This window comes from Exophiala dermatitidis (assembly GCF_000230625.1).
Source record: "Exophiala dermatitidis NIH/UT8656 unplaced genomic scaffold supercont1.3, whole genome shotgun sequence".
Taxonomy (NCBI): domain Eukaryota; kingdom Fungi; phylum Ascomycota; class Eurotiomycetes; order Chaetothyriales; family Herpotrichiellaceae; genus Exophiala; species Exophiala dermatitidis.
In genome coordinates, this window is record NW_008751648.1 from 3,608,558 (window position 1) to 3,628,986 (window position 20,429).

Genomic DNA, 20,429 nt, shown 5'->3' on the forward strand with positions numbered 1-20,429 from the left:
AGTGTGACATGGGCGGCGTTTGGTGGCAGTGGGAAACTTGAACCCGGGGTCGCTCGGAAAAGCTTCCGAAGTGCTGCTAGGGGCACTATCAGCCTGCTACTACATGGTACTAGTATACTAGTATTAGGTGATTTTAGTACGCTGTGTGCTGCACTGCACTGCAGCCTGCCTGAGTGCTGTGGCTGTCGGCAAAGTTTGAGCCGATACTGACTTCAAGTTGGTGGTAACAACAAAGTATTATTACGATTGGACATGTCATTTCCCGACCACTGCAAGGCCAGGGGTGGACGGGGTGGCGTAGACCCAAACCAAATGCTTTGCTATTCCCATGTTCCATACCAGGACTGAGGAAATGAGGGCTTATGCAGTGGACGGGTAACTGGACTGGAGAATGACGGCAAGTGCTCTCACGAGATTATTCTCTTGAGCTCGTAGGTTTATCCGAGCAGACTCACGCTGTTGGACATCGTGCCATACTCCAACCATGTATTCTCCAACCCCGAAGTTGTAGCGGAGGATAAGGCGGACTCGAGTGGATAAAGCTGTGCCTTGTCGTCCAAAGGTACACGGCGTCAAGGACGGCAGTGAGAATCCTCGTTGCATCGGGCTGATGTTTGAGGCTGTCAGTCCTCCGATCTCGTTCATGACCAGCGTCGTGGTTCGAGACATCAACTGCTAGAGTTTGAATCCAGGTCCCGAGAAACTAGCAGTACCGAGACGCTTCCTAGATCAATGGGGTCGAGATGAACACGAGTCATTGATGATATCCGTCAAGAACTCGTATGAACAGAATCATCGAGTAGTCGAATAGTCTGTTTGAAACCTGAATCCGCCTTCGGGCCATGTGACAATAGCTGTAGAATATGTAACTCTGAAGACTGATACCTAGGTAATAGGTACTTTATCCTCTGCTCTTACCTCCGATGCTGATGTCGACGGACGCCGGACTGCTGCTATAAGCCATCAGCATTAAAACCTTGGCGGAAGTAACCGCGGCGGCGCAGCCTGATGCAGTCGAGTACTAAGGTAGCAGTAGTCGCGGCTGCGGAGGATCACTTGGTACTCCGACTACTAGTGCAACGTTGTACCACTTCCAGCATCACTGTGTGTGGCCTGGGTATGCATGCTAGATCAGGCACTGCCATCATCGTTGTGCCCGTGTTCTGCACACTACGTTGATGTGAGACTCTTTGTTCCTTCATTAATCCCTTCTCAGTACGCAGTTTGGCACGGTTGGGGTATTGAGCGGTCCTCACAATGTCGTCCTTCTTCTTCTCGGCCCCGGTCGACATCGACATCGTGCTCGATGACGCGGACGAACGCCAAATGGTCGATGTCAAACTCGACAAGAACAGACGTGAAAAGGCCCCATTATACCTTGACGGCGAATCCGTGAAAGGCGCCGTCACTATCAGACCCAAAGATGGGAAACGGTTAGAACACACCGGGATCAAGGTGCAGTTCATCGGGTTGATCGGTAGGCTTGTCGCGCTGTGTCTGTACCATGTCGGATCGGAGTTTAACAACAATCAATCCAGAAATGTTCTTTGATCGAGGCAATCATTACGAATTCCTGTCCCTCGGACAAGAGCTTGCCGCGCCGGGCGAGCTACAACATCCACAGACTTTCCCCTTCAACTTCAAGAACGTCGAGAAGCAATACGAATCATACAACGGCATCAATGTCAAGTTACGTTACTTCATCCGAGTCACTGTGTCACGAAGAATGGCCGACGTGATCCGCGAGAAAGACATCTGGGTCTATTCATACCGCATCCCACCCGAGACGAACAGTTCCATCAAGATGGATGTGGGTATCGAGGACTGCTTGCACATCGAATTCGAATACTCCAAGAGCAAATATCATCTGAAGGACGTCATTGTGGGGAGGATATATTTCCTGCTTGTGAGACTGAAGATAAAACATATGGAGTTGTCCATCATCCGGCGGGAGACTACCGGGGTGGCGCCCAACCAATACAACGAGAGCGAGACGTTGGTGAGGTTCGAGGTATGTTGTCCGTCACTCCATTATGATTGTCTGCTGACGATCCCAGATCATGGATGGCTCTCCCTCGCGAGGTACGTTTGCGTTTGGACAGCCGAATTCAAGGCATTGTATCCACACAGCTTCTAACGGACAACAGGCGAAACGATACCCATTCGACTGTTCCTCGGAGGCTTCGATTTGACTCCGACATTCCGTGAAGTGAACAAGAAATACTCTGTCCGATACTACCTCAGCCTTGTATTGATTGATGAAGGTCAGTTCCTCTTGGCTTCCCAAAAACAAATACCGTTTGCATGAATGGAACGGAAACAATCGGCGTTTGAAGGTTGCACTCGCTATACTGGGCTCTCACTGCACACAGGATGCCCATTTCTGACGAGACATCCTTGATTCCCCTTTGCAAAGTGACAAAACTAACATGATATCCGCCGCAGATGCTCGCCGATATTTCAAACAATCGGAAATTGTCTTATACCGCCAGGCACCAGAGCTGCCACCACCACTAGCGACCGACAGCCCAAGCGTCGGCGGGAAACCACCTGTCCAGCCTCTGCCAGCACCTGCTTGATTGTCTCTCTTGACACATTGTACCCGGTTACATTGTGAACTGTGGAAGTCCTGTCTCTGGATGTCGCTTGTCTCGGCTAGTCACCTCGACTCTCAAATACGCGACTACTTGAGGTGCGGCAGGTAAGGAAATATTTCCCGCCAATCACTGTCAGACATCTGAACCCGATCCCTATATCGACCGGCCATCGACCAATTCAGGGGTGGCTCTCCGGGTTACCCCCACCCTTAATCCTCAGCCGGGGGTCGCCGCGCCGCCCTTGACTGCATGAAACCAGGGTTGCGCCTCAGGACGCCCGGCGGAAAGACATGGCAAGAAAACAAACATTTCATGCTGGTGCACACAAGTTTAACATCAGATCGTTTCGCGTTAGCCGTCTATTAGGACGAACCATGATGCGTTTGGACGGACACGAGCTTACTCTGCAGGCGAAGATGGCTCTGGTGTTGCCATGGAAGAGGCACTTTTTCGCCTTCGTTCTATTCGGACTCCGATAGTGCTGGTCAATCAATAAACCCATCTTCGTGTCACTTGCTCGTGCGGTGCATATCTTTATGTCTTCAGAGCAGAGGTGCATCTACACTTTGTATCATTTACCATTCTCCCATTGGATCTATTCAAACCCCCAACCTTCTGCCAATGTCGTATGCCAGCGCTCGAGTGACTCCTCAATGCCCTTTCCAAACTCCTGAGCTTGCCAGGCACCTTCGCCTTTTAATCGTGGCAACTCCCGCCAGAATCTTTCTACTCGAAGTAGAAACGGGTATAGGACGCGAAGATGCGCTTTTCCATCTGCCAACTGGCCGGAAGTGCTACTGGGGTGTCTCGCATGCCGTTGACCCTGACCCTGACTCTGCTCTTGGTCCAAAGCAGCTAGTTTCTCAAACGCATCATTGTCACTTCGCAGCTCCACGTACTTTGACAGCACGGTCTGTAGCTCGGCTTGTTGCGGGACCGGGGGCGGACTCAGTCCGCGCAGACGTTGGTCGGCGAGAAAGACTTTGAGCGGGTGGACGGTCCGTAGACACAAATATGGACACGCGGCGAATGCCAGCCGTCGCCTATCTGAACTCGCCAGGACCTTCGTGTTATCGTTGTCGCCGTCTTTGCCTGCCTGCTGCGGTGGCAAGCGCATGAGATCGAACAAAGCGTCCAGGGACGAGTAGCAGATTCGTCTCCTGGGGACAAAAACAGGCCGACGGACGCTCCCGGACCTCACTTCAGTCAGACCTTTGAGTGGTTCGTTGACCAGATCGTCCGAGAGGTCGCCGAGCCATGGTTCTGCAAGCAATGACGCCTGGAACAAAGTGATTGCATATTGCGTACACACATGTGCGGCAATCTTGTCATGCTGAAATACCGTGACGACTGCATTGTGCGCCAGCTGGAAATGCTCCATGTCAAAGACCTCGTCTTCCCGGAGGGTTTCCGTGGTATGCTTGTCCGGGTGATTCGAGAGGCCACCGGACCCCAGGACGCTGGAGACGATGGCTATGACCTCGTCTCCTAGAGAAGAGAGACGGTCTAGATCACGCGCTGCTGTATCGCTGTCGCCAGACGATTTGACATGGGTCCGCAGGGCCTCTAACGTGGCCACTGCTGTCACCGTGGCATTCCGCCATAGCGGTGCCTGTGGATTGGTTGGGATGTTGGTGTATTTCGTACCGATTATGGCGGCCAGCACGTGTAGGGATTCTTTGACCATCAGAACTTGAGTGAACTTGTCATTGGTTGCGTGCTCTAGAACCAAAGCCCGCAAGCGGTCCAGACATGCCGACGCAAAGGCGATGAATGAAGGTTTCTGGGTGGATTTGGTCATGGCTGACCTCCTTGGATGATGAACGACACATCCATTCTGTATGCCTAGGGTCAGATTTAGTAGCCGGAGGAGAAATTGCGCGTAGTCTGCAATGGAGTTGGACAGGATCGTTTTCAGGATTGTTAGGCACCCGCACGCCTCCTCCTGCTCTGGAGACAGGTTCTTGATGTCGCTGGTATACGGAGGATGACTACAGTAGACGACTGCCCGCTCGGTTGTACCCATCAATATTGCAGCCATTCCACGCCCGTTGAACTCGAATTTCATCACCACATCGGGATTCACCTTGTTGGCTTCAACGAGGAGATGCAAATGTGCCGTCACGGCTGACTGGCTTGGTTTCTCCTCGTCTGGCCGTGCGCTTGCTTCGAAACTGTGCTTGACGTCGTCTGGGTGGTAGGTTGCCCAAAGGCGCAGCACTGGCAGGAGTACTTCCGAATCACCTTTTCCGATCGCTGCAAGCGATGACAACAGCTTGGACAAGTTGGAAAAGACGACGGAGAAAGCAGTGAGAGAAGCGGTGTCTAGGAGGTCCTTGAAGACCTCCACAATGTGTTGCCAGGTATTTCCAAAGTCTTGGTGTTTAGTGATCATGGTTAGATTTTCGTTCAAAAGGTGTACTATGCCCTCGGTCAACTGTACACCAGATGCCAACCATTCCGGCTCAGCTTCATTGCGAGAAGCAAGTTCCGCGATACTTTGTAGCACTCTCAGCGGGCCGGCAGCAAGAGCCTCAGACCAGCCTTGGGGGTCCAAACTCTCGCTTGAACCTTCGAAGAACTTCAGTAGTATCTTGATGGCTGCGTTGCGAACATCTGGACGAACATCTTGAGACAGCTGAACGAGCTGGATCAAGATTGCACTCCAGAGAATCGACAACGTTGACGAGTCGTTGCGCAGTTCCGGACTTTGGAATACGATGTCCAGAGATGGAACGATTTCCAGCCCCTTCTGCTCGATACCCGTCAACACCTGGGATGCTAGGCTCCACAAGAGAGTCGTGCTGGTGAGAGCGATGTTCAAGTCATAGTCCTGAGAACCAAACATTCGCAGTAGCCCTGCCAGGCTTATGAGCGACTTGGGGCCGAGAACGGTCAGGAAGTCGGAAGTGATCAGTTGTACCGACCTGAAAGATGGGCTGAGAAGGCTGAGGAATTCCGGAGGGATCGATTGTACCGACCTGAAAGATGCCCGCAAAATTTGGGCACTTTCTTCCCGAGTTTCTGATTGACTGGATGCTGAGGTGCTCGTTGACTCCTCTCCACGCTTGTGAAAGAAAGTTGTTGACAAAATCCTGAAGACCATGAACCAGTTGTTGCCCAGTGTTTCTCCAGCGTGGCTCACAATGCTTTCCAATGCTTCCAGAGCCTTCTGATGAATCTCGAGCTCTATGTTTCCGGGCTTGTCATCTTGAGATTCGTAAAGGAACTCTACCTGATCAAATAGAGCCTGTAAGCAGCGAGATTGGACCGCATCTGCCTGATCGACTTCAAACTTGGGTTCGTCGAGGTACTTGACCGTTTCAACACAGATCTGGTCAAGGACGTTGGCCGCATACACGCGGTGAGAGCCGCCAACATCAACATCCCGGATCATCTCCAGTAGCCGGCTCCCGATGAGCTCCCAGGAGCACGAAGTCTCTGAATCCGATACGAAGCGATGGATGTTAATGCGAGCCAGTTCGCTGATCTTGCCAAGCACAAAGTCGGTTTCAAGATCTAATGACTTTGATTTTGACCAGAGGCCTGATACGCTGCGGGAAATGCGGTGGCCCTGTCTCCCAGAGACCGGAGTCTTAGGCGATAAAGTCGCAGCAGGCCCAGGAGCTTGTACAATCGGCGATTTGTTTTCGCCCGAGGCCACCTGGCCCACGAGACGAAACAGTGCTTTAATGGTCACGGCAAAAGCGTCTGACGTGTAGCCTCGGGTGCTTTCCAGCATCCTTTTCGTTGCAGCCTGTACTGCTGATATCTCGTTGGTCAGAGTGGTTTGGCCATCACCAGCGGAGAGCCCAGATCGAGTCCCACCCAGCTGGGTACTACTTGCTGAGCTTGTTAAAGTAGTGGGTATTGAAATCAGGGCTTCCACGGTCTGCATTGTTTCTATCAGGATGAACCACGATGCCTGCTCCAATGTAGGCCCAAGCGCAATACCAAGATTCAACAAAGCCCGGAGGCAGAGAAGGTGCCGCACGTTGAGTGATGAAGAAGTGGTCTGGAAAGTAGGTGTTTGAGGTGGCTCGCCTGGAGATTTAATGCTTTCTTGCGGACTCTCAGGTTCCACATCGATAGTCCGAGCGGCTGTTGAGTTTTGATAGGCCGTTATGACATTGCTCGCATTTGCGGGTATCGAGGCCTTTGCCAATGTGGTCAATAAAGCATCTCTCGGAGTGGGTAGCTCAAGGACACCCGAGACTTGAGCCAGTTTCTGCACCGATCGAACCAAAATATGATAGAACTCGGAGTCCAGGGCAGCATTGAGGAAGGTGGAGGAAATTGCAAGAGCCGCTGGCCAGCAAGCCTCGACCATATTCGCGCACGATCTGATCTGGGGCAACTGCGGATGATCTTCCGTTGTCAAGGGATTGATAAGACGTTGATATTTTTGAGCGCTAGTAGCAGATCGTGTGGATTTGCGCGGTGGATCATCTTCTGTAGAACGCCTTGAGGAGCTGTCTCTGTGGGCGGCCTCTTGTGGCTGCGGTTGGGCGGCTCGGCCAGGAACACTCAAGGGCATAACAAACTTGGACAAGCCGTCGCAGAAGGATGAAATGCAACCCAACACCAAGGCGTGGATGTAAGTGCTCGGTATCGCCGGAGGACTCTGCTTGTCGGCTTGGTCCATCAGGGAGGTCTCCAGGACGCTCCACTCCATGCTTATGCCGGTACTGTTCAACTCCCGGGCCGACACGGAGGTTATAGCACCACCGAGGCCTTGAGCTTCAATAGATGCCACGTCTTCGTCGTTAATGTCATTAGCCCTTTGGATAGGAACCGTGGACTGTCGTCCAAGCCCGATTAAGGATGGATCTTCTGCGGCAATGCGCACAAATGAGGACAGCATTGGACCGACTAATTTCCCCTGCTCGTTATTGTTGTCAAACAACTCGAAGACGTTGGCCAGAATACCGAAGTTGGTGCATAACTTCCTGAAGAACTCTAGACACAGAGCCCGCTTCCACGGTGGGTTGCCATCTTTTTCCAACGTGGAAAGTAAAATCGGGATCATCCGTGTCAGTGCACCCTTCAGAGGTTCAGCATATCCCTGGAAAAGCAGGGCCAGGATTGACCAGGCCCGTACCACCACCCCAAAGGAGTCCTTTCTAACAAGGATCTGAGAGAGCCCATCAACCAAGTGCTCCCAGTGATCCGGATGCTTGCTGGCATGGGATACCAAGAACGACCTGTAGTTGGACAACAGGGATTGCAGTGTCTCCAGGAGGAACCCAGGTGGGATGCCCTCTATGGCTAGGAATTCCGGTTGCTGCTGGTCTATGAGCAGACAGAGATCGTAAAAGAGGCGATCCGCATCATGGGTCGAAGTTGGTTCAGCTGCTTCACTTGGCTCAGCATCTTCAGCCTGCCCCTCAGTTGTACGCAGGCGATCTTCGTTCTTGTCCGCTTGCTCGAAGACTGTAGAGACCAGCTGTTCAAAGGTTGCCGCAGCCGTATTACTGACAATAGCAGTTTTGCTGGATTGTAGCACGGCGCAAATTTCGAGCGTCCTCGCAAGGAGGTCGCCGTGTAGATCGCTTGCATAGAATTGAAACAAAGAGGGCAAAGTCTGGAGTATCTTCAGCTGTGGCTCATATCCCGCGGCAACCCCTTCACGGAATGCATCCAACACATCTGGCAGCTTTGCTCGTGCAACAGCCGAACTTGCGGTCAGTCGTTGGAGACATATTGTGCCGATGCTTGCAAGTTTGACATTCTTCGACTTGCAGGCCAGGACAAAAGAATCAATGAACTGCGGTCGTCTGAGAAGGTCCCCGGCCAATTGTATCTCCGATGTCACCGTAATGGCTTTGAGATCAGCAAGAGACCGTTCAGCCGCAGTTCGGACATCGTGATGTCGTCGCTTTGAATCGGATATAAGGCTGGTCAATTCAGACTGGAGAAATGCATGTGTCATCCCTGCTAACCATCCTCATTGTAGGAGGCCAACTGAATCTTCAGGATGATATTAGCATATGGGGGTCCGCAATACGCGGTTGAACAAGGACAAGAGTCTAGTTGTATAAGCCAACAACATCAGGGGAAAGAGTGTCCTCAACGTCAACCACAGGCACGCTGGCAGCCTTGCAGCAATGCCAAGGCTGACAAGGCTGCGTAATTGGACCGACAAGGCTGCGCGCTGCAGTGCGCAGGTTGACTTCCATCTGTTTGCCCCTCCATTTCCCGAGTGCGGTGCCTTTCCACACACCATTACCGTGCAACACACTTTACAGTTCTCCTGATTTTAACGCGACTATACTGTCAAGATGGGTGCAAAAGTGCCACGGAATTTCCGTTTGTTGGAGGAGTTAGAGAAGGGCGAGAAAGGGTTAGGTGCAGGTTGGTGAACCGCAGTGCACAGCGCTTCCACCTGTACCCCGGCTGACCCTTCGAATGCAGAGGCCTGCTCCTATGGTCTGGCAGACAGCGATGATCTTATGATGACCAACTGGAATGGCACAATTCTCGGCCCACCTCATGTGTGTTACAAGACAAAGGCATTCGAGATGGACCTCAAGCGAGGCTGACACTGGGTTGCTTAGAGCGCCCACGAGAACCGTATCTATAGCGTCAACATCCACTGTGGTGCCAGCTACCCTGATGAACCGCCGAGTATCCAATTCGTGTCGCGAATCAACCTACCGTGTGTGGATCAGAAGACTGGCAAGGTGAGGGCTACCTAGGAATGTCCCATGCAGCGGCCACTGATTTCCGGGGATTAGGTTGACCCCTCAAAACTACCATGTCTGGCGAACTGGAAGCGTGACTACACAATGGAGACTATCCTGATAGAACTCAGAAGGTATACCTAACCTCGGACCGTTGCTTGTCGTGTCGCAAGGCTGACCAAATGGAACCTAGATATATGGCCCTGCCTCAGCACAAGAAACTGCCACAACCACCGGAGGGCACCACTTTCTAGGTCAAAGTTTTTGGGAGCATCAAATCATGGCGTTGGGGTTCTGCAATCCTGCAACACAGCGACGAATGATGGAATCGTGATGATGATGCATAATTGGCGCCTGGACTTTGTTTCATGTGGTTATGCCTTTGCAAGAGATGCAAGACCGATTATATCAGACAGCACAGAAACAACGACATATCCTATCGACGTCTTTTAAGCTACCTACTTTACAAGGGTGTGCGATCCTCAATTGCTCTCTGTTTCTCGATCTCATTGTACTCATTATTGCCATATCACGTGACTGGACCGGCTAGCCTTCCCAACTGGGTGATTGCGGATCGAATGCGTTCAATTCCGCATCTCGAAAATAAAGACTTTGGATGTCCCATCGATATGGTATGGTAAAGACATGTGCGGATGCCCCGTGTTATAGTCCCGCAGAAGTCGGCGGCCCATAGACTTACATGTAAGGAGTATCGCCACCGATGCCACCGCCTCTGCTGACCCAACCCAGGCCTGTCGCTGTACCGAGCGCTTCTTCGAGAATGCAGGCGACTGCCGCCGGTTAGAGCCAGCGATGACCCTAACAACCTACGCTCGGTCATCCAGTGTCTAGTACGATACAGGTTCGAGAAAGACCGGGACGTCTTATCCCCGACACAGGTCTGCCATGGCATCGAAGTGGGCCGAGGATTCCTCCAGATTCTGCGATCGTGTACTACGGGAAACCCAGCCGCAGGACTTCCTCATTTGACCCAGATTCTCGAATCTTTCACGGCAAAGGCGGAGAATACAGCGGCATTCCGAAGCAGACTCGCCTCATTCTGGAAGCCCCCACCACCGCACCGGGCGAAATATCTCGAGAACATCAGAAAAGTCAGAGACAAGACCAACCATATTTCGACGCCTGACCATCCGCGGATTTTCGAACATCCACGACCACTGAGCGAAGTCAAAGCGGGTGTACGCAAAGTCCCGAATTTGATCGTCACGCATGGGATCCCGGTGTTGAAATACCCGGGTCCGCAGCCCGTGCTGCTCAACCGTGTTCTCAAACATAAGACGATGTGGGGGATCAAGATGTGGCAGCGCCATAAAGAGTTGGAGAACGCGGCGCATCTCGCTGACACCGAAGATGACTGGGACGCAATACTATACCGGCACCATGGGGTCAAATACCCCAGTGATAAGCTACTGAAGGGAACTATCGGCCTTGACCGTCTGCCAACCGCGACCAATGGCGGAACGTGGGGTGGCACCTTTCGAGAAGCCGACCAGGAGCTGGAGCAAAAGGTCCAAGAACGCGGCAGAAAGCATGACGAGCTTGGTAGAAGGCTATGGCAGATAGTCATGGACGAGCGGGAGTTGAAGGAAAAGGAACGGAGAGAAGCCAAGCATCAACGTCGCATGGCAAGGAAAAGTGCTGCCGCTACAATGCAGGCAGATCAAAATCCGTTTATTCCGGACGGCAGCAAGTGAAGTGGTTTTTCTGCTGATGTCTAATGTCTATCCGCTCTATTCATCTTCAACGCTCTTACTCTCTCCATGCTTTCCTTGACACCCCAGCCGTGTTTCAATAATTCACCCACCTCTTCTAGCCCGAGGCCCATTGTTTCGGGGTAGATGTGATATATCACCACCCAGCCTGCGGCGCAAATAGCAGCGTATGTTACAAATGTCCACTTGGGGGTCAATAAATCCATCATTGGCAAGAACGTCAACCCGACAACGGTGTTGCTGCCCCAGTTTGTCGCGGTTGCTATACTGGAACCGAGCGACCTGACGCTCAGTGGGAACATCTCGGACTGTTGCCACGGAACTGGGCCGAGACCAACAGCATATGTCGAAACATACAGAAGCATTGAGACCAAAATCCCAAACGCTGGCAGCCGTGACCCGGTGGTCGAGTCTTCATTGGTTGTAGGGACTGTGAATTGATCCCCTGGTACTTTGGGGATATACGAAAAAGCCAAGGCGCAAAGTAGCAGAGACAACACCATCATAGGTATCGTGATGAGCAAAATGCGTCTTCTCCCAATGCGGTCGATCAGACCAAAGGCGGCCAATGTGAATAAGAAGTTCGTCCCGGCAACGGTGAGGGACACCAATGTGGGCGAGGAGAAATGGAGCCGTTGGAAGATGGTTGCTGAAAAGTACATCAAGCTGTTAAATCCGCACAGTTGTTGGAGACCTTGCAAACTGCATGTGATGACGAGAGCTCTGACATGTGGAGGATGGAACAGAAGTGCGTGAAGAATAGGCGGCATGAAGGGGGATCGAGCCTCGGAGATTTTGAGCTGCGCATGGGCTTCCTCCTCCTCCTGTATTTCCTTCTTGATAGCCAAAAGAATGTCATCAACAATGTCGGTTGTGTCGGGTACCATCCCTCGATAGACTTTGGTCAGCACCGACCTTGCCTCCGCCTCCTTTTCGACCTTTGCCAAATAGCGCGGCGTCTCCGGCATAAACGTCAACATGAGCAACTGTGCTATCGCCGGAACAGAGCCAAGCCCGACCATCCATCGCCAGCCGCCTGGAATGGCGGAGAAGATCCATCCTACCACATAGGCAATGACCTGGCCGCCGGTAATGAACAGCAACGACACGGTGACCAGCCTGCCTCTTAGGTGGCCAGGTGCCAATTCCGAAATGTAGAGAGGGACAATTAAGCTTGCTGCCCCTATCGCGAGTCCAACTATACTTCGGCCGATTATCATTCCCAGTACTGAACTTGTGAATGCCTGCCACAACGCGCCCAATGTGAAGAGCCCGTCCGCAAAGAGAATCACGTTTTTTCTTCCCACTCGGTCGGCCAGGACGCCAGCTATCGGACTCGCAACGAGGGCGAAAAAGCTAGTGCAAGATGTGATCAGACCTTTGTCGAGGTTGGTCAGTTCTCGGGAGGACAGATCGGTGCCGATGGAAACCAGGGTGCCGCTGATGACACCTGAGTCGTATCCGAAGAGGGCAGAGGACGCACACGCAGAGACAGTCAATGCCCATACGAAAGCATTTCCCGACGACTTCTCATGTAGAGGGAACGCATCGCCATGGCTGCCTTCTCCACGGTCGCGAATCAGTGGTACATCGGCCGCAGTCTCGTCGTGGGTAGGGTCCATTTCTGGCATGCCTGGAGATGTGACGGATTCCAATTCATGAAGTCCCAATTCCTCCTCTGAAGCACCTATATCAGATTGGGGAGACCCTTTCATAAAGACATCATGGGTCTCAGTCGCTGAAGTTGGGTCGGGGAGGTAAGTGACACGCGGGCCAGGTTGGATGTCCACCTGGATAGTGCTGCGGAGCCTTATCCGTCAACAAGCGCAGCCTCGCGCAGCCTCGCAACATCCGGGGATCTCCTGCCGCACGTGACAGAATTCATTGCGGCAAAGGTTCGGTTATCTGCGCCGAGACTGGACGTTGTAGTACACAACATCCGAGTCTGGGATATCGCTGTGGTATCGCACAGTCTAGACAAAGGACATTCAATATTGCAGTGAGGGGGGGGGGGGGCCCCAACCAGCGTAGCGACCAGAAACCTCCTCGGTTAGGGGAGCCCCGTATTATATTCGAGGTGGCGAGACCAAGCACAATTCATCAAAGTATATCCACAGACCTGAATATGCGGGTGCCAGTTTTTAATTTGGGTTGTCATCAGTGTTGTCTTTACAGGGTAAACGAAGGTTGCAGAGAAAATCCCTCCTAACCCGGACGTGCTCGCCACTGCATCCTTTGGTTCTAAACCACATACAAGCACAGTGTTATCCGAAGTACTGTTTTCTTTTCAGCGACTGTTCCTTCGATATTTGATCCCAATGCCTCAAGAATCCTATTTAGCTCGTCTCCTCCGAGTCTGGGCCAATAGCAGTCATGGTCTCGGGAAAGTTTGGAATCGGCTGGTTGTGCCGATTATGAAGGGCAACAAGTTGAGCGCTGAGGGAGGTCTCTGTAGCATTTTGAAGGCGTGCAATATTGTTATGATCCCTAATACTGGTTAGCGAGAAAGAAGACTGGTAGATGGGACATCATACTGCGAATCTAGACGTCCATCGATTCCATCAACATGTTGAGTAAGACCATCCACACGTTGAGTGAGAGCTAAAGAACTTCTCTCACCATCTGACACCAACGAAATGGCCCATACAACCTTGTGGACCGAACTCGAATACTAGTGTTGATTTCGTTGAGAGCGTCGAGACTGGCAGCGCTTTGTGTAAACGCTGGAAGTTGTTTACATTTCTGCTCTTCTTTGTGCAACGAGGTTGAAATCTGGAAGGGGATGCTGGTGACTTTGGTCCATACTTGACTATGATAGTAAAGAGTTGTGGCTGAAAGACTATCGAAGACGGATGTCAAGCATGGCCAGACTCAGATGTATTGCAGGAAAAGTTATCGACGTTTTTGGCACCTGCCGCCTACACGCCCGGGGACCTATATCTTCCTGCGACATTACATCCTCTTTACAACTTTGACTCTTACACACCGTCCCAGTACCCATACAGCCGGCTTGCATTCCCGGCAACGACTTTACAGTGGTAGTAGAAAGGTTCAGGTTGATAAAGAACCCTTACGCACGAAGTCAAGCTGCCGAACCCGCGAAGGGCTCCTCTACTCCGCAACAGGAATAGTCGCACTCCAGGTACCGAGGCATTTCTAACCTTCAAGGCGTCATGTCATCAACGTTCAATCACACTCGCTCGGCCTGCGACACCGGACTCGACTGGCACTGGGATGTATTAAAGGTTCTATGCCTCCGTTCTCCGTCTTCTGACGGTGCTTGTAATTCTCCAGAGGCATTCATCCGACCTGAAGTCACCCTTGACCCTTCCTCGTTCGTCTAATTCAAAGCCTCTAGCCATGCCTTCCAATCCGGACTGGGTCAAGGCCCTGAAGCCTTCGGGGCCGCAGGGCTCAGAGCTGCTCGCACAAGAGAGAGCAAAGTCGACCCTCAATGTCGATCAGCTGGCCAACTTCATGTTCACACGGGAGAACCTTGAGAGAAACGAACGGATTTTGAAGATCTTGTTGGCAGATCCAGTCTTCGACAAGTCCCAGAACTACTTCCGCGGTCGAACTGAGAGGATAGAGGCGGCATTGGCCAGAGGAAAAAGATTACAGCAGCTGTCTGTTCAGCACAAATGGACCAAAGAGGAGTTTCAAGTGGCCAACGACCTCATTAGCGAGCCTACCCCTTATGGTCTGCACGCAAGCATGTTCCTCGTCACTCTGAAGGAACAGGGTACTCCAGAACAGCATAAACTCTTTCTGGAAAGGGCAGAGGCCTACAAGATCATCGGGTGTTATGCCCAAACCGAGCTTGGACATGGTTCCAACGTTCGGGGGCTGGAGACTACTGCCACCTGGAACCCCGAAGACAAGACATTTACCCTCAACTCGCCACATCTGACCGCGTCGAAGTGGTGGATCGGCTCTCTCGGAAAGGCTGCCAACCATGCGGTCGTCATGGCTCAGCTCTACATCGACGGAAAGAACTATGGCCCGCATCCATTTGTTGTTCAGATCCGAGACCTGAAGACCCACGAACCTCTGCCCAACATCCATGTTGGGGACATCGGTCCGAAATTCGGATATAACACCATGGACAACGGGTTTCTCCTGCTCAAGAGCGTTAAGATCCCTCATGTGAACATGCTTGCGCGATTCTCGCGGGTGGACCCCAATACCAACAAATACGTCCGGCCGTCGAACCCATCACTCGTCTACGGCACGCTGACCTACATTCGAAGCAACATCGTCCTGCAAGCAGGCTCGGTCCTCGCTCGTGGTGTTACCATTGCCACTCGGTACTGTGCCGTCCGGCGGCAGTTTCAGGATCGAGACGCTCCGGAGACTGAAGTCGGAGAAAACCAAGTCCTCAACTACACCATGGTGCAGATTCGCCTGCTGCCTCTTCTGGCAGCTACGTTTGCACTGCACTTCACTGGTAAAGGAATGATCAGCCTATACCAAGAAAACCAGAAACGCATGAACGGCGACGCCGGCAAGCTGGCCGATTCCACCGGCAAGCGCGCCCCAGGACCCGAAGAACTCAACCCCGGAACCGACCTGCTTGCCGACCTCCACGCTACCAGTTGTGCGCTGAAGGCCTTGAGCTCCACCACCGCAGCTGAAGGCTTGGAAGTGTGCCGTCGCGCCTGTGGAGGGCACGGGTACAGTTCCTTCTCCGGCATCGGCAGCTGGTATGCCGACTACCTCCCCACTGTCACCTGGGAAGGAGACAACTACATGTTGACGCAACAAGTGAGCCGGTACCTTTTGAAGTCGGCTCGTGCCGTCCTCAAAGGCAACGCGGCCGACAACGACACGACACGGATCCTCAAAGAATTCCGACGCCGCCAGGACATCGGTGCGGCCTTTGACGTGATCGGCAGCGACAGCGACCTCGTGGCGGCGTTTGCATGGCGAGTATCGTTCCTTACCTTTGAGGCTCTCCGCCACCGCGACGAAGACAAGCAATCGTGGAACTCGTTGCTTGTGGACTTCTGGCGTCTGTCGACCGCCCACGCGCAGTACATGGTGGTCAAGAACTTCCACGACGCCCTCAACGACTCCAACACCACCAACCAACTGGACCCGGAGACAGTCGGCGTGCTACACAAGCTGTTCCGCCTGTACGCCCTGCACACGCTGGAGCGAGAGGCATCCGAGTTCTACTCGAGCGCCGCCGTCACCGTGCGCCAAATCACCCTCGCCCGGACGAAGACGGTTATGAAACTTCTCGAGGAGATCCGGCCCCATGCCTTGCGTCTGGTCGACGCCTGGAAGTTCCCGGATTGGCAGCTCGACAGCTCCCTGGGTCGCTACGACGGCAAGGTCTATGAGGACATGTTCTACCGTGCTAGCGAGTTGAATCCTCTCAACAGCATCGTCTTCGATCCTTATCCGGATTCAAAGGTTCTGTTTAAGAAGGACGAGCGTGCCAATCTGAGAAGCAAGCTGTAAGCTGTAAGTGTGCAGTGTGTTGAAGCTAGCTGTTTGACCGAACCTTTTTTTGGGATTCCTGGCAATTGATGGGTGCTTTGCTTTCGATATCGTGGCAAGCATTGAATGCTTCATTTTGAGAGGTGGTCTGTTCTTCGACATGGTCTTGTTAGCTACTATACCAGGTAGTTGATCTGTTCAGGCTTCTGGACCAAAAAAGCATGTTCCGCAGTGGATTGGAATGTCTTGACCTGCATTTTGTACCTAGCTTTGTATTTAGGACCCTACCCATGCTCTATGTACCAGTCATATCAGTACCCGTCTACTAGTACCTATAACGTAGAATTTTTCCCCATGGACTACTTGATCCTGCGTTGTGTTGTTTCCTTTCCTTTCCTTTTCCAGTGACAGCCAACTTGATTTGTGCAACTTACCAAACCGTAGTTTACGGACCCAACTTTAAATGCAGACAAATATTCAGCGCAGTCAGTCGTACAACGTGTGGTCGACCATGTCATACACGACTCGATTATATTTTCTGATTTACTCGTGTATAAGCCATCCAGCCAGTTAGCAAGTAGAGATCGGTACTTTTGTCTCTGGAGCAAGTTGCTTGGTGAATAAGGCTGGGCTTTCATTACCCGCCAAATATATTACTACTCGCCGACTATACTAAGGAGTACTAGGAACCCTCCATGCCATGCAGTAATGATTCGACAAGCAACGACAACAGTGCAGTTACTCATGAGATAGTTAAGCCCTCATGGTCTTAGTCACGGAGACAGCTAGACCCAAGAGCCTGGTGCTCCTTCCCACTCGAGAGATCATCAGGCAACTTGAATTACCGGACCATCAGTTATACCAGATGTTGATAAGTCAGGCTACAAGTGGTGGATCGGTATGGAATCGGAGGACCCGAAACCTATGCCTTATCGTGAGCGATGAAACTCTTTTGGCCGGAACGCCGATTACATAGTACTCAGTAGTATTGATCAAAGTGCATCTCATCTAGATTAACGTAATATACTATTCCTACAACCCAAGGCTCAAAACTCAAGACTCAAAGCCAACTGTAAGAGGCGCACTGTATAGCCCGTCCTGTCGGCCTATCTACCACCGGCACAATCATGATGTCCCCATTCATGCAGCAGGAGCAGCAGCCGAAGGCGCGGGCTGGGCAGGTTTCTCATCAGCATCTTCGACGTCTGAGATGGGCGTTGTCTTATGTTGAGAGGCCGCCGAGGATTCGATGCCATTGACCACATCCCTGCTGAGCTCGACGTAATCGTAGGCGAACTCGCCAATTTCGGTCTCGTCCATACCCATGATCTCCTCCTGCTCCGAAGCCCTGATGTGCAGACCAGGGATCAGGTTGATGACGAAAAGGATCAGGCAGCTAAGGACAAAAGAATAGGCCATGCCAGTTACTCCGTCACAGAGTTGGTAGGCAAGCTGGATGTAGTGATGGTTGATCCATCCACCGGGAATTTCCATGGAGCCGTCGAGATGAGCAATGTAGTCTGCAGCAAATAGCCCGGTCAAGAGATCTCCCACCAGGCCACCGACGCCGTGGAGGGCAAAGATATCGAGCGAGTCGTCGATTCGGAGCAGGAACTTGAGCTTGGTGGCATAGTTGCAAGCCACGCCTCCAACCACACCAAAGATGACCGCAGCCCACGCGGGGACAAACCCACTGCCCGGCGTGATAGCAACCAACCCGGCAATGACACCACTGCAAAAACCAACGGTCGACCATTTGCGTTCTAACCGGTAATCGAGGATACACCAGGTGATCCCACCGACACTGGCAGCTAGGTTGGTGACAACCGCGGCCATGACAGCTCGAAGATTGGCAGCTAGGGCGCTCCCCGCGTTGAACCCGAACCAACTAGAGACAAAACAAGGTCAGCATGGGTCTAGGCAGATTTTGTGTAGAATTAATACGTACCCGACCCAGAGGAAGACAGTCCCAATCACAATATGAGTGACATTGTGGGGACGGTAGTTCAGTTCGTGGGTGCCATGACCGCGACGCTTTCCCAGCATCAACGAGTAGGCAAGGGCGGCGGCACCGGACGAGATGTGCACGGGGGTACCACCGGCAAAGTCGAGACCACCCATCTTGAACACCCATCCGGAACTGTTCCACGTCCAGCAGGCAATCGGGTCGTACACGACGGTAGACCAGACGAAGGAGAACACCATGGCGGGCAACATGCGGCCGCGCTCAGCAGCGGCACCAATGGCGAGAGCAACCGTGATGGCCGCGAACATGCCTTGGTAGACGGCGAACATGAGATCGGGAATCTTTGTAGACCCGATCGAGGGCGCACCAAGCACGTTGCGGAACCCAAAGTTTTCCATATCACCCAAGAACTTGCCGGCAGTATGAGAGAAAGCCAAAGAGTATCCCCAGAAAAACCATTGAAAGGAGATAAGGCCAGTGGCGGCCACTGACAGCCATATCAGCGACAAGGCAGACTTGCGACGAGCGAGACCGGAGTAGAAGAAACTGTGAATGGATGATCAGTAAGGGGCCATATCAGCAGTCTGTCGCCGTGCTTACCCGACACCAGGAATCATGAGAAGCACCAGGGCAGTTGCTGTGATCATCCAGGCAATGTCGCCTGCATTGTAGTAGACATTCAGATCCTCGGTGAGCGAGTTTCCTCCAGTCATGGAGGTGCCTAAACTCGAATACCCATGTCAGCTTTTGTCAATCCTCGCGCGCGAAGACTGGCCCTGGAAATGGCACTTCTGGAATGGTTCTATACCCTCGTATGGTTCCAATGGAACATATGGCAGCGAGTCCGTCGAGTCAGACATCTTTGTGGAGCACCGCGGCACCTTTTGTTCGCGACACTTGTGTCAGAATCGGCCGCAAGGGCAATTCGATATCGGTCGAGGGTCGGAGCTGTAGGTAGTACACAAGGCTCAAGGCCCAGCGCAGGCACAATGAACCTGCCGATCTTTCAAGTAGGGACACAGAAAGAGGAGATATGCGACGAAGATCGACAGCTGGAGGAGAGAAATGGAAGAGAACGTCAAATAGATTGGAGCGGAAGCAATGAATATAGGCACAAGACAGTCCGCCCGTGTCGAGAGTCTAGTCCCACCGGGGTATCTGGTCGTTGGTGTGACTGCTCCTGCATATGCGACTCGCTCAGGCTGAGGGCGTGTACCACGGTACTACGCGAGGGTTCCAAAAAAGGCACCAACCCATTTGAACCCTGTAGTCTGGGAGTATGTGCATGGAGCCATGGCGGCGGCGGAGACATAGCGTGGGAGATTTGGCGAGAGAGCGCAGGGATCTGCCAGGCTGAGGGTCGTTGGATCGGTGGGAATCGGAAGGGCGCAGGGCATGAAAGGACCATAATTGGCGGAAGTAGACATGATAGTCGATACGAAGGTGTTGTTTGGGCGGGTGCTAGTAGTGAATGTGATGGAGGCTTTGTTGGCTGTGGCTGCGATAAGGGAATCCAGATGGAGCCTGACTGTTTGTGATACATAACGGGAGCGATAACAACTGAATTCCAGCTTAGCCTGAGGGTTGGCACTTGCTTACCTGCCTACCTTTAGTCTTTGACTCCCATTCTTAGGGCCCTAGCTGGCAGGGGTGGTCTTAGCAAGGAAGAAACCAGATGCGAAAGCAGACGCTGTTTTGGCCCATTCTGTGCGTGTTACTTCGCTAGCCTGTCGGTATAGAGGCTCAGTGGTGATACCCTCAAGCATGTCTCTCTATACCCAAAGCCAGAAAAAAGATGTCTTGATGCATATAGGTATTACCTGTCTGTCCGTACAGACACCAACATACCATTGCTCACCCTCGGATTGTGCTGGCAGACTCCCATAGCCCCCGATCTTGCGATCCTTCACCCGCCCCCATTCAGGCCAACATTGCAGGACGTTGTTTTTCGCATCTCGCCTGAACCGGGCGAGATAAGCATCTCTCTTTCTATTCGTTCACTGAG

At 52.5% G+C, this 20,429-nt stretch overlaps 8 protein-coding genes across 8 annotated transcripts; 4 read left to right on the top strand and 4 right to left on the bottom strand.

Moving 5' to 3' along the window:
• Positions 1-127: 127 nt before the first annotated feature.
• Positions 128-946, bottom strand: HMPREF1120_04301 (uncharacterized protein). Its single transcript, XM_009158424.1, has one exon. It carries the CDS (start codon positions 667-669, stop codon positions 361-363), a length of 309 nt encoding a protein of 102 aa, XP_009156672.1. The 5' UTR covers positions 670-946; the 3' UTR covers positions 128-360.
• On the top strand, positions 919-3,250 carry HMPREF1120_04302 (uncharacterized protein). Its single transcript, XM_009158425.1, has 5 exons — positions 919-1,477; positions 1,539-2,011; positions 2,058-2,082; positions 2,148-2,264; positions 2,446-3,250. The coding sequence occupies exons 1-5, from the start codon at positions 1,258-1,260 to the stop codon at positions 2,577-2,579; spliced, it is 969 nt and encodes a 322-aa protein (XP_009156673.1). The 5' UTR covers positions 919-1,257; the 3' UTR covers positions 2,580-3,250.
• HMPREF1120_04303 (uncharacterized protein) lies at positions 1,819-8,641 on the bottom strand. Its single transcript, XM_009158426.1, has one exon. It carries the CDS (start codon positions 8,527-8,529, stop codon positions 3,193-3,195), a length of 5,337 nt encoding a protein of 1,778 aa, XP_009156674.1. The 5' UTR covers positions 8,530-8,641; the 3' UTR covers positions 1,819-3,192.
• Positions 8,642-8,878: 237 nt separating this feature from the next.
• HMPREF1120_04304 (ubiquitin-conjugating enzyme E2) lies at positions 8,879-9,534 on the top strand (the record flags this gene model as incomplete). The annotated part of the gene is made up of 5 exons (XM_009158427.1): positions 8,879-8,951; positions 9,012-9,091; positions 9,155-9,280; positions 9,335-9,414; positions 9,474-9,534. The coding sequence occupies 5 exons, from the start codon at positions 8,879-8,881 to the stop codon at positions 9,532-9,534; spliced, it is 420 nt and encodes a 139-aa protein (XP_009156675.1).
• A 399-nt stretch (positions 9,535-9,933) lies between these two features.
• On the top strand, positions 9,934-10,995 carry HMPREF1120_04305 (uncharacterized protein; the record flags this gene model as incomplete). The annotated part of the gene is made up of 2 exons (XM_009158428.1): positions 9,934-9,982; positions 10,031-10,995. The coding sequence occupies 2 exons, from the start codon at positions 9,934-9,936 to the stop codon at positions 10,993-10,995; spliced, it is 1,014 nt and encodes a 337-aa protein (XP_009156676.1).
• Positions 10,757-14,081, bottom strand: HMPREF1120_04306 (MFS transporter, SP family, myo-inositol:H+ symporter). The gene is made up of 2 exons (XM_009158429.1): positions 13,548-14,081; positions 10,757-13,500 (listed from the first exon to the last, which is right to left on the bottom strand). Exon 2 carries the CDS (start codon positions 12,726-12,728, stop codon positions 11,016-11,018), a length of 1,713 nt encoding a protein of 570 aa, XP_009156677.1. The 5' UTR covers positions 12,729-13,500; positions 13,548-14,081; the 3' UTR covers positions 10,757-11,015.
• Positions 12,845-16,830, top strand: HMPREF1120_04307 (acyl-CoA oxidase). Its single transcript, XM_009158430.1, has one exon. It carries the CDS (start codon positions 14,374-14,376, stop codon positions 16,477-16,479), a length of 2,106 nt encoding a protein of 701 aa, XP_009156678.1. The 5' UTR covers positions 12,845-14,373; the 3' UTR covers positions 16,480-16,830.
• Positions 16,831-17,359: 529 nt separating this feature from the next.
• On the bottom strand, positions 17,360-20,351 carry HMPREF1120_04308 (amt family ammonium transporter). Its single transcript, XM_009158431.1, has 5 exons — positions 20,032-20,351; positions 19,233-19,984; positions 19,025-19,145; positions 18,407-18,970; positions 17,360-18,346 (listed from the first exon to the last, which is right to left on the bottom strand). The coding sequence occupies exons 2-5, from the start codon at positions 19,282-19,284 to the stop codon at positions 17,599-17,601; spliced, it is 1,485 nt and encodes a 494-aa protein (XP_009156679.1). The 5' UTR covers positions 19,285-19,984; positions 20,032-20,351; the 3' UTR covers positions 17,360-17,598.
• Between the last annotated feature and the right edge of the window lie 78 nt (positions 20,352-20,429).